Source organism: Phyllostomus hastatus, unplaced genomic scaffold, assembly GCF_019186645.2.
Source record: "Phyllostomus hastatus isolate PE091 unplaced genomic scaffold, TTU_PhHast_1.1 phas_scaffold_1066, whole genome shotgun sequence".
Classification (NCBI taxonomy): Eukaryota; Metazoa; Chordata; class Mammalia; order Chiroptera; family Phyllostomidae; genus Phyllostomus; species Phyllostomus hastatus.
Genome location: NW_025334004.1, coordinates 20,565,117 through 20,578,046, shown reverse-complemented (window position 1 = coordinate 20,578,046; position 12,930 = coordinate 20,565,117). Strand labels below are relative to the sequence as shown.

The 12,930-nt window shown below is 41.3% G+C and overlaps 1 protein-coding gene across 1 annotated transcript in view; it reads right to left on the bottom strand.

The window, feature by feature from the left end:
* Nucleotides 1-9,595: 9,595 nt before the first annotated feature.
* The window catches only part of SMC3 (structural maintenance of chromosomes 3), a 35,196-nt gene continuing 31,861 nt past the window's right edge, over nucleotides 9,596-12,930 (bottom strand). Inside the window, exons 24-29 of the mRNA XM_045854412.1 lie at nucleotides 12,524-12,771; nucleotides 12,227-12,439; nucleotides 11,673-11,864; nucleotides 11,341-11,518; nucleotides 10,585-10,691; nucleotides 9,596-10,010 (exon numbers count right to left, since the gene is read on the bottom strand). Coding sequence (XP_045710368.1) covers nucleotides 9,939-10,010; nucleotides 10,585-10,691; nucleotides 11,341-11,518; nucleotides 11,673-11,864; nucleotides 12,227-12,439; nucleotides 12,524-12,771 — 1,010 coding nt within the window. The 3' untranslated portion in view covers nucleotides 9,596-9,938. The remainder of the gene's footprint in view (nucleotides 10,011-10,584; nucleotides 10,692-11,340; nucleotides 11,519-11,672; nucleotides 11,865-12,226; nucleotides 12,440-12,523; nucleotides 12,772-12,930) is intronic.

Here is a 12,930-nt window from a genome sequence, read left to right as displayed (position 1 = left end):
CTCAGAAGGGATTTCTCCCAGGTTCACCATCTTCTGTTCCAAAGGCCAAAGGATTCAACAGGCCCGACCCCACTTTCTGAGGCCAGCAGGTTGCTCCAGTGAACAGGTATTACAGGTAGCCCTCCTGGGCCCTGCCCCTGACCTGCCGGTCTGGAATCCTCAGGGGGAAAGGCTGGAGAAATTGCATCTTCAACAACCACTCCAAGTGAATTCGATGATGAGGCAAGGCCTGGGTATCGTAGGTGGAGATTAGAACCCCTCCGGTTGGCTAACGAGATAGTATATGGGGTTCTGCACCCCTCTCAAGACAAAGTTTTGGCTAAATTTCCCCATAACTTACTTAGCCACCATGTTCATCCCTGGGGTGGGACCGAAGGAGCCCACTCACTGAGTGTGGCTTGTCTCCAGCACCCGCTCCTCTTCCCTGCGGGGAGAACCGAGTCCAAGACGGAGTCTGTGGTTGGAGTCACCAAGGGGAGGAGCTTGGGTGTCAGAGGAGACGGCCCACTGGCAGGAGGAAGGCTCCCTGATGGGAGGCCCCACGTTGCTGGGGACCTGAGGGGAGGACAGTCCTGCAATGCCACCTCTGAGAACTGCATGGCCGTGGGTGGGGAAAGAGCCCCTTTGAGGCCCAGTCTCTTCGTTTGCAGAAGGAGAGCGGTTCCGCTCTCAGGGTTGCTGTGAGGCTGGTCTGCCATGAGGAACCTAAATCACTCCCAACAGGCTGTGGCACATCACATGTGCTCAGTGAGCGAGGCTGCTGTCATCCGTTATTCATTCAACAAACACTCACTGGATTAAAAAAAAAAAAACGGCAAAAACAACAAAACCAAAAAGAGACAGATATGGTCCCAATGCTCATGGTGCTTGTAGGGTAGAGAGTCTTAAAGGAATTTTACTCTCAGGTAAAGAAAAGAAGACAAAGGTTTCTGTTTTTGAAGTGACAGGAAAAGAACTGCAGGGGAAGCACTGGCCCGATTCGGATGAGAGCCCCACTGTTGCCCTGCCCTCACCCCTGCTTTTGGTTCAGTCGTTTGGGGCAAGAATAGACTGTAGAGGTCCCAGGAAAGGGGGTGACATACGGAGACCTCTGAGGCTTCAATCTGTGGAACAAACAGATAAAGTTGTCACCCCTCCCCCCGCCCCTGCTCTGATGTGTCTAAATAGCTTGGTGACCGGGAACTATTCTTAGTTCAGTCAACTTCCATATCCTTCTCTACCTCGAATGTCTCAAGTTACTGCTTTAAAACCCTCTTACACCTGCAAACTACACAGTGAGGAATAATCCAGTGGCTCTGAGGGCCAAACGAGAACAGGGGCGGTGGGCATGGGCCCAGGATCACAGTCCCGCTCTTCATAACTGGAGGGTGAGCCACGAGAAGGGAGCCGGGGCTCTCCTCCCGGAAAGCAGAGCTCTTTCCGCAAGTGCTGCATGTGCAACAGATGCCTTTTCAAAAATTGGGGAGGTAGGAGGAGCTGAAGGTTAACTGCTAGAGAATTCCAGACCCAAAAGTACTCAGCCAGCACCCTACACCGCAAAAAAGCATATGGCTCATATAGGGAGGGGAAGAAGGGGCTCCTGGGTTCAGATTTGCAACTCCTTCTTGGGTACCGTCTGAAAGAGCCTGCATAATCCAGGGTCTTGTTGCAACAAAGCCTTTTCCTTTGGTGGCCTGGCATCCGCGGGGGGGGGGGGGGGGGGGCAAGGTGGGGAGTGATGAGGCTGCAGAGAAGAATAAAGCTCCACACAGACACCTCCGATGGGTGCACCGCTCTGACACCAACCAGTCAGAAGTGACTTTCACCCTGCATTGTGGCTGGTGCATCTGCAAGTCTGAGTTTCAAAAAGACAGCCAGAGAGCTCTGGCGAAGCAGGAGAGACCAGGGTTCTACGCTCAGCCCCGCTACTTTCTAACAGAAAGTTTTAGGCAAGTGACTTCACCTTCGTGGACGCTCAATGCCCTCTTCTGTGGACGGGGGTTAACACCACCCACCTCCAACCTGTTGCCCTGCAGTGAGATGACGAAAGGCCCTGTTTGGCACTCAGTGCTAAGTAATAACTATGAAGTGGCTTCCACAAGGCTGACCGGTCTAAATCAGGTCCAGGCAGAAGCAGCTTCTGCTCTGAAGAGAAACAAGCGGTGCTGCCGCTGCCGCAGGAAAGGGCTGCCATTTCCTTAACAAGATGCCGTTCAACAGCTGCTGCATAGCTTGCGAAATAACAATATAACTTGTTGCAATTTATGACTGAGCTGCAAGCAGTTAACACTTGGCTCATAAACAGAGAAATCTCAAGAATATCACACGTCAACCCATTTGCTCCGGGAACTTTACTAAAGGAGAAACGAGAGAGGAAACTAGTTTGAAAACTAGACTGAAAAAAAAAAAAAAAAATGGAGGGAGGGTTGGCGTGTGCCGAGGGCCCCCTCTAGCGGTGCTGGAAATGAATGGCACAACTTGAGATTTCGGCTATTGGGGAGGAAAAAGCAGCCGCGCAGACAAAGCTGAAGAAAGCCTCACGCTCGCCAGCCTGGGCAGTGATCGTCTCTAAGTCTGAGGTGGTATGATAGACTTCCGTTTGGAAAAACCTCTCCTAACAAACGCTTGTGCCTTAGAAGTGGCACAGTTCTTCACTATGCTACACGTTCATTGCCTCTGTGACCTTAGTCCCGAATGATTTGGCTCCCCACCCATGTCTTCCGAGTTGACTTTTCTACTGTGCTTTTTCTCTCTCGCCTGTATGTATTATATATGCTTCCATGTTACGAGTTTTTATAACCACTATTTTTAATGGCTGAGTAATTTCACTTAATTTATGAGGCTACAGCAGGACTTGGTATAAAGTTTTACATGACCAACATGCCAGGCGCTGGTCTGAGCCCCACAGATCTGAAAAAGATAGCATTCAAATGCTAGCGTTCCCTTTGCGGCGGACTTACACCCACTGATGCAATGACTTGAGAGAGTAAATATATCCGTGTTCCCCCCGCAGACCTAATTTCTATGTGACCTCATCTCCCTGTGCACTTACTGGCTGCCACAAGGGCTCTTACACCCAGGAGACTTTCTGTCTCTAGGAAGGGGAGACGAAGTGCCACATGGTGGCAGATTTATGGAGCAAGACTGGCATCTTGCAGGCAGAAGACTGGCAGCCAGTGCCCCTAGGACACTGAGACAAGTGATCAGAGTGTACCAAAATAGGGGAGGCCTAAAAAAAGTGGGGTGGGGGGGGAGAGTGGGGAAGGGAAAGGTGAAGAAAACTAAAGATGGTGCCTCACTCATAACATCTGGTACTCGGACACATAAGATCAATAACACTGTGCAAACATAACCCGCCATCTCTCCCATTCTCATAGTTAACCAGGTAGGGAGCACAAAGAGCCCATGCGACGGCAAGTCCGCTCTGCCTAGGCAGGGAAGCCTGGGTGTTGTTTGGGCTCCATCAGTTACTGCACTGTGTGTGCCTACTCAGGTCACTTGGATCGCTGACCTGGGCGTTACCCTGGGCTTCCAATTTCCTCAACTATAAAACGCAAGTATTAAAGTAAAAAATCTTGTATCCCTAGATCCTACATGTAAGGCCTGATATTGTTAGCTTGGAGTGTGTTGACGAAAAAAGCTGTATTTGAGAAAAGGAAATGCTGTTGACAAAACCTGAGTTCCTGTCAAACTAAGATTCCTTCTAGAAATGCAAGGGAATCAACCCACTTTATGAAGAATTATTTAATGTGACCTAAATAAAGGCCATACCACATCTGTAGGCAATAGACAATTGAAATAGATTTCTATCATCATTTTTCTCAGAGGAAAAGAATGATTCTCCTAAAAGAAATATAAAACCTAGGGAATAAGAGTATCACTATGGGCTTAATATTCACACAAAAGTAGAGGATTTCTATCTAATTACATATAATTTAAAATGAAAAAAAGAGGCCCTGGCTGGTAGTTCAGTTGGCTAGAGCATCATCCCCATAACCAAGGTTATAGGTTTGATCCCAGGTCAGGGCACATACACGAATCAACCCATGAATGCATAAGTAAGTGGAACAACAAATCAATGTTTCTCTCTCTTTCTCTCTCCCTTCTCTCTTAAAAAAACTCAATAAGTGAAATTTAAAAGAAAAAAATCCTCAAGTAAGGAAGGGCATTCCTAGTTTCTTGGTAGTAGCTTAACCCTTTGCTGTCACCAATTTTTAACGGCATCAGTGTGCATCTGTTTTCCGTTTACTTTTCCCCTGTTGAAGATGCAAACTTGGATTAGTCATCAGTGTTCCAGGATAAGGAGAAATGCCGGAGTGAGAGGTGAAGAAAGATGAAGAATGAATACCGTGCTACTATTTTAAAAAAATCCCCGACAGTAAATACTTTCGGCACCTCCCTGGCAAGTGTCCCAGCAGCATGCTTCTCCCAGGGTAAGGTGACCGTTTGCTGGGTGATAGTGAAATCTTAATCTGTTTTCTTTTCCTCAGCACTTATATTCTCCCTTTGCGGGGAGCTGAATGAAAGTGTTAGTCCTCTATCTCGAGAGTCATTATGAGACCAACTCCATTTAACACTTAGCCCCGGCTGGGTGCTCAGTGTGTTAGTGTTGTCCAGACACGCCAAGGTTGCGGGTTTGTTCCCTGGGCAGGACACATGCAAGAAGCAGCGGATAAATCCTCTCTCTAAAATCAATTATTTTTAAAAAAGAACTGTTTTCAAAGACAAGTTTGCTACTACTTAAATACTTTTTTAAAAAAAGAAATCCTCCGAAACTCATCTTACACTTCTTACTTCTATGATATGACTGTTATACCACTGTTCATGTTTCTCTAACTTGCATTATTTTCTTTCAAATTAACATTTTTTCACTTATTTTGGGTGGACAAGTATTTAACCCATGTCTCCTATTCATATTTTATTTTTTAAAGGTGCCAAAATTATACAAAAAGCTTTATAGATGTTCATATGCTGATTTCCGAGAATCTATCTTAAAATAATCCTAAATTTCCAGAGTTTCATGTGTTAAAATGTGTTTGGTTTTTGGGTTGGTTTGTGTTTGGTAATATAGCTAAAAGAAACAATCTAAGCATTCAAGAGGAAATATTTAAGTAAATTAGCTAATTCTATTTGACAGAATTTTGTGGCTTTAAAAATTTGTTTCCTAAGAGATTAAACACAGGAATATCTTATATTGTATTACTAAGTGAAAAGTCTAGTTAGTATATGAAATTATATAACTAGTATAAATATAAATAACAAAACTTTTAATGAAAATTTGAAGAAAATGTCCCAAAATGTTAATAGTGACAGTCAGCTTGTGATTTAAAAATACTAAGTCATTCCAGAAAGTATCCAGCCATGTAATATGAAAATAGAGACATTCACTGAAGAAGATATAAGATACAAGAAACATTGTACACAGGACAATGCTGCTTCAGTCCCCTTCAAAGCAGGTACCTTGGGACCTCACACAGTTCTCCCAGCATCTCTTCCACTGTTCAAAACACTTTGCAAAATCTTTTGTTGGAATCACCATCAACTGCCCCATTGTATTTCCCTGAATCTCACTGATGGTCTGAAATCTCTACCCTTCCAAAGGTGATTTTAGTTTCATGCCAGGATCCTGTGTCAAAATCTCAGACACAGTAATTTTTGGAATCCCCAGATCAGTTTCTCGCACTGTCAGTCGCCGATCTTTGTTGACTGCAGCCCGAACACGTTCAACATTCTCAGGTGTTCTGCTTGTTGCAGGCCTCCCAGAACAGGGATCACTTTCAACAGATTCTTGACCATCTTTGAAGCATTTGTGCCCTAGTTTTATTTGTGCTGCACTCATTGCATTGTCCCCACAGCCTTCTGAATCATCTGAATAGTTTCTGTGGAGGAATGTTCAAGCTTATCGCAAAATTTGATGCAGATTTGTTGCTCTACTCTCTCATTTTGAATGTGACGGCCACACAGCACACATGCTCACTCAAGAACGTCTACCACCCCCACTGACTGGTACAGTGAAGTCGTCATTGCTCACACATGCGCATTCCAGTCCACTCTCCTTGGCTGCCAGGTTACATCGATGTAGCACAAACTGTTCTCATTATATTAATGATGGCTAGGCTTTTTCTGGACAGGCCTTGTATGCATTTTTAAAATCTACTAATATATATACTTTGTAGCAGTATTACAATCTCAAAGGAGAAACATCGAGACAGAACTGTCCAGCCACAGAAACACTTTAGATTTTCTTCTGAATCACTGGCAAATTCCTGGGGTCAGTTTCCATCCTTTCTGTTTCTGGGTTGACCAAGCATACCCCAGATGGTCACATGTTCCTATTCATTTTCCTTAGAATAAATTTATGACTAAGATATAGCAAAGAATATGGGTTTTATATTTATATTCTGTATTTCATCATTCAGGTGCTTATTGTTACGAATTCACTGGAGTTTCATTATACTGATACCCCTGGGGAGATGCTCAGAATACTGTTCTAGAATGATGCTATGCATATAATAACACCCCTTGCCAAATGTTATATTATGGGGGGTTGGTCACAGCAGAGCAAAGCTGCAGAATGCAGACTACACACCAGCCACGGCAACATCCTTACATACGGATTCATGGCAAATACCCTCAGGGAGATGCTTAAAAACCATTTTAGGAATACTAGAAAAATATTGGTCTAGCATAATTCTTTGAATGGGGTCTTAGAATATTTTTTTATGCCAAATTGTCTCTTAGGGAAGATCAATTATACTATGGCAAAACTAAACAATATACTGAACAAGAGAGATTCAGCTAGTCAAAATGAAAACTCAAAGTGAAAACTCAAAACATTTTTAAATTCAATTTAAAGTCACAGAACTATTTGTCTCACTTTAAAAAAGTGTCTCTTGCCCTGGCTGGTGTAGCTTAATGGATTGTGCACGGGCTGTGAACCAGGCATTGCAGGTTCAATTCCCAGTCAGGGAGGGCACATGCCTGGGTTGCAGGCCACTGCCCCCAGCAACCGCACATTGATGTTTCTCTCTCTTTCTTTCTCTCTCCCTTCCCTCTCTAAAAATAAATCTTTTTTAAAAAAGTGTTTCTTATGTTGTGTAAATACGGTTGAGGCATTAACATCATTTTTCTGAGTTGTTCTAAAAATAAATAAATAAAAGTGCTTCTTTAGAGATTTCTGGCTTCCACCGATAGAGTAGCAGCTAACAAACCAAACAACCTGCTGATAACTATAAACTTGCGGGGGGGAAGTCAATGTTGCGCGTGGGTCACCGGCCAGCAGTGACCACGGAACGCTGTGGATGGCTCGACAATAAACACGCGAGAAATAACAACATGCACAGAGACAGACTAGTTTCTGTGGGGAAGTAGGGACAGAATGGCCACCCCCCCTAGTGGGGAGCGCGCTGATCCACCGTCCATACCTGCTTTTATTAGGCTCATTTTGCATAATAATTCAGGCAAAGTACAGTACTCATTAGGGGAAGTAAGGAACTATAGAAAACAAAGAACTCTGCCGGTCTATTGAGTTGGGGGTCAAAGAGCTGTAAGGCTGAGGAACAAACTAGCTTCCTCCTAAGACCCTTCTCATTCAACTGAGAGCGTTCTTAAACAAAGAAGGTTTCACAGTAATTTACATGTTCTTTCTTAGGCCTGATCACCCCGGGAAATCCGCACTTCTCAGTACCGAGCTGCAACACCCTGTCATTGTTTCAGGCTTAGGTGGAGCAAGGGAACTAAGGTAACCAAGAGATAAGGAGATTTTCTTCCGGACGCTGAGAACTCAGACTTTGTCAAAGCCGAGGAGTGAGGGTCCATCACCCCCTTTTGCTGCAGCCCCCCAAGTCCTTCTTTTGGGGGGCCTCCCAAAGTGATCGTGCCTGGCTTGGGTTGTTCCCCCCATGGGGAATCTTACCCGTCTTTGGCTAACCGACCAAGCTTTTGGGGGTTCAGTTATGAACAAAGCAGCAGAAGCAGCATTCCTGCCAGGAAGAAAAGCTTTTGTCTCCTTGCCGGCTCACGGTTCCAAGGGCGTTCCCTTAGCCTTAGCTAGGCGGGGGTTTCAGCCTCTGATACCAGTCAGGGCGGTTCCCAACAAGTCAACCAGAAAAATAAAAGGTTATATGTACCACTGGAAAGGAAGAAACGGAATGTCTCTAACTTGCATGTGACATGATTGCCTATGTAGAAAATCCCAAAGAATCAAAACACAAACAAAAAACACTACTAGAATAAATGAGTTTTCCAAGGCTGGGAGAATCCCAGTGTACGCTGTACTTAGTGACTTGCTTCCAAAAAAACAGAATTAATGGGGGGAAAAATTTTAACAGTGAAGATATTTGGCAAAAAAATCTTGGGCAGCCAATCAATAATCTTGGGCAGCTGGTGATACACATCACCAGCAATAAGGCATTTTAATAACATATCATTTGATATGTTCAGGATACTTCACCCCTGTGGTATTATTTAACTCCAGTCTAACCATACCAAAAAATATAAAACAAGCCCGAACAGGACACATCTGAAAAGCACTCCTCAAAACTCTTAAGGCATGAAAAACACAGACTGAGGAAGCGTCACCAACCAGAGGAGACATGACAACTAGTATCTTCCATGGGATCTGAGAAAAGGCGGCATTAGTGGGAAAACTGGAAATTTTGTTGATAAGCTACTAAACGTACCATGAATGTGCTCAGCGACCAGAGAATCTACATCTAAACCCTCGAGTTCAGCATTACCCTCTGCATTTTTAAGGATGTGCAGCAAAAACTCAGCACATTTTGGGGGCCATGGACTCTGTGTCCAGCCCCCGTTTGGCCTGGGCACACCTACTGACCCCACCACTGTAATGACAGAATGGCACACAGTGCTTCTGTAAAAGTGATGTCGTTCAGATACTCGGTGGCTTTTCGGATACGCATGCCTTTGATGGCCTGGGCAATTCCATGAGCGTTCCTAAAAGTGAACACGAAGGGGAAGATTTGAACCTCTTGATTTGCATGATTTTGTGGGGTTTTCTGGGACAAGTGAATAGTGAACCGTTCAGAGATCACTTCAGGCCACTTACAGAACACAATAAAGCAATTTTAAAACAATAAACAACAAAGACCTCATTTGAGAGGTAATAAAAAAATGTGTCAATAACAATGTTTCCCAAAACTATTTACTTACCCAGAAAAACAAGGAAATTTTATGGCTCCATTTTTTGGTTCTAGTGTTCCCAGTTACTCTTAAAACTACCTTCCCAAATTTTATTAAATATACTGCCATCTTAAATTTAAAATAATCTTTAAAGGACTGTTAAATGGACTTTAAAGCAGGGGTTCTAACCCTCACTGAGAGAAAGCATCGCCGGGGGGCCTGCAGAATAACAATGACCAGCACACCACCCCCAGAAGATCTGATCCAACTGGAGGGAAAGCTCCCCCCAAGGATTTAAGCATGTAGCCAGGACTGGGAACCACTGATGTAATTCAACAGAATATGAAACTGTATTTTTAAAATCTTCTTTTAGGTGAAGGCAGACCTTTTCTTAGGCAAAATAAAACACAGATATTGAAGAAAAATCTGTTTCTAATTGTACAACTATAAATGAAAAGATACAGAAAACACAAAATTAGTCATAAAACCAATTATTTAATTGAAGCTATAAAAAAGAAGCAATATAAATTGATAAAATAATTAGGAAACGATATTTAGCATGTTTCAAAAGATTTAAAACAGGAACAGGACACTTACAAAAAGTTGTGTGGGAAATAAAATTCTTAAACTATACATAGAAATGTAACATTACAGAGTATCTTATAAAATACAACGACAGAAATATAAAAGGACTGTGTGTGCTCTAAATTGGAAAACTATTAATAATGACCAGATGTTTAAGTTTAAATTTACAGTTCCTGGGGATGAGAATCAGAATAGTATATACATCTTGAAAACCAGGGGACAATATTTTCCGATTAACCATGAGTGGTATCGTCTTCCACAAAGTCTTTGGCCATCTCTGCTGTGATCACATCGATATGACTGACCTGAAGAACAAATGTTAGACACAAAATCTGTTAAATCTTACAGAAATATATCAGTGTTCTCACTGTATAAGGCAACATTTAAAATACACAGCTATCACCTATAAATCTTAGATACAAAGTCAAATGATTCTAAAACACTGACCGATAAAACCTTTATAATGGTGTTTGTTCAATGTGCATGTGTAAAAATACTCTGCATTTCAATGCTCTGAAGATACAGATAAGTACTTATGCCTAAATATTATTTTGCTATTTCAAAGAACCAATTTTAATTAAGGCTTAAAACACCAGGAAAAACTATGTGGTTTAGCCAAACATAAATCAATGTACCTAACTGTTAAAGACTGCATTAAATAAGTACTGAAGAGAGAGGAAGATACTGTCTCTTAATGCCAATGAAAATAAGATCAGTTCAATGAACGCCAAAGTAAAAGTTTCTTCTTTACAAAGACATCATCTGATAAGCAACTACTTTCTAAGCTTTCTTTCATGACTTAAGTAACATAAAAAAGGATTCAACAAATATAATGGATTAAATACTGTATCAACTTAAACTTCATGTAAAAAAATTTACCTTATTTCTGAACTTTACACCATAGAATTTGTCAGCTGACTCAAGCAGTTCAGGCCTGAAAGTAGTTGTAATAAATTGAGCGTGTACAGCAAGTTCCATAATCATATCTGTAAAAGGTAATGTAATAGAATCCTTTTCTCAGATCTTAAAATTTAAAAACCAACTATCTTTACACTTACTTAAAATTCAACACAGCCTGCGAATCTATTTTTCATGCATATACCTACAAAAATTACCACCTTAATTTCTTAAATTAGGGATAAATCTTTAACCCCAATATGTTAAAGTTACAGAACATAAGGAAGCAGCAACTTCTAACACAGCATTAGAAATAACGTGAGAGCAAAGTAAGTTTTCCCACACAAAAAGACAAAACAACCTTTCCCCTCTACCCACTCCTCAAAGATCTTCTGAACTTACTAAGGATCAAATACAGATTCTTTAAACATAGAATCAACTGTTTATGAGAGGAACTACTCAAACATTGAGAAATACAAGTTTAAAATGAGTGACTTCTACATAAAAGTTTAACTGAAGTAGGATTTTCAAGGGATTCAAAGAATTATATCTTTCTCACAGAACTAAACTTTGCAAAGTAGTCTAATTTTTAAAAACCTCTTAACAGAGAAATTTTATTTACTAAATACATACCCTTTCTAGTCCCCCCAAATATCTCATGCAACAAGAAATCACTGTAAGAGGCAAGCTATCATTGTAAAGCACGTTCTCACTGTTAAGCACAAAACCAAACTGTACCTGACACAGCCTTTCTGTGCTGAGCATCCAGGGCCTGGTCAATCTCATCAAACAAGTAAAAAGGAGCTGGGTCACATTTCTGAATGGCAAAAATGAGAGCAAGAGCTACCAAAGATTTCTGTCCGCCTGAAAGCTGTTGCATTTCTCTCATTTCACCTTGTTTTCCTGTAAACGACACCTAAGAAAACATCTGAGTCAATATCCTAAAAGAACAGAGTCACAATTACCTCTTCAAATTAAATTGCACACAATACATCAATTCAGATTTGCAAAATATTCTACAAATTCCATATTGGAAATCATCAAGAAAAACTGGATGTTGAGGTATTTACCCTAATTCCAACGCCGGTGAACTGGTCCACTGACGGGACACTGCTCTGTGACCCAGAACCTCTCTCGCTCTCACCACTCCCCTCTCCTTCATCCTGAGACTGACTGCCTTCCACATCTCCTTTCTTCATCACCAAAGTGGCTTTGCCACCAGGTACCAGCTTCTGGAACACTTCACTGAAGTTCTTGGACACCTTAAAACAAACACACACACACACACACACACACACACACACACACACAAATAATAAGGTTGGGTGTCAATTTGAATATAAATTTTACTTAGGTGGAATTATACATATTACTGCTCAAAACAAAGATATTTAAAAGCAGTCACAAGTATTTTTTTAAAAACAAGAATAAGAGATTGGATACTTTTAAGAACTGTATAAAACATTCTAGTTACTAGCTTAGTAACTTATATGCTGGATTTATTCACATGTATTAGATACAACTATCAGAGGGGAAAAAAGCTTTAAAATCCTTATAAACTGAACAGTGAATCGACTAATAGCTAAATTTCTGTCTTGTGCATCTACTACAAAAAGAAACATACCTGTTTGAAAGTTAACTGAATGGCCTCATACTTTCGAAGTTCAAGTACATTCATCAGTTCCATGATTGATTTGTACCCCCTATCCAACTCTTCTTGTCGCTTTATTAACTTTTCTTTTTGCTCAGAGAAATTCACAAACTGATCTAAAGCCTTTTTGTTTACATGACTGTACTTCTTCAATTCTGTGTTGCATTGTTCAAGTTTTCGAAACAACTACAAGGAGGAAAGATGTATACATAAATTCATATGCAGGAAAATTTGCAATGAGATTTCAAATTCAAAACCAGTAAGATGTACCTGTTTGAGGCTCAGTGTTTGGTATTTTTCAAATGCTTCCTGGGGAAGTGATCCAAGTTCTCGAATTTTCTTCATACATTCCTCTTTCTTTTTCAGCAGCATGCCTTGTCTATTGGTCATCTTTTCTAGTTCTTTAGTGTCATGATTTATAGCATCCATATGTTCTTTTTCCATATTTTTCCAGCGCTCCATACTCTTCTGAAGCTCCTTAATCCCAGCTTCTGTTTTATCAATGGAATTGTCCAAATCTAAAATGGAGAAAAAAACAAATTAGGCCACTATGTGTATTTTACAGCCAGAGTGTTATGTGAACAAATATTTTAATAATCAAATTTATCAAAATAGAGAGGCTTTTTCAATGTCTCTTTAAATTTTACTATGAAAACTCATAAAACAATCAGGACAAA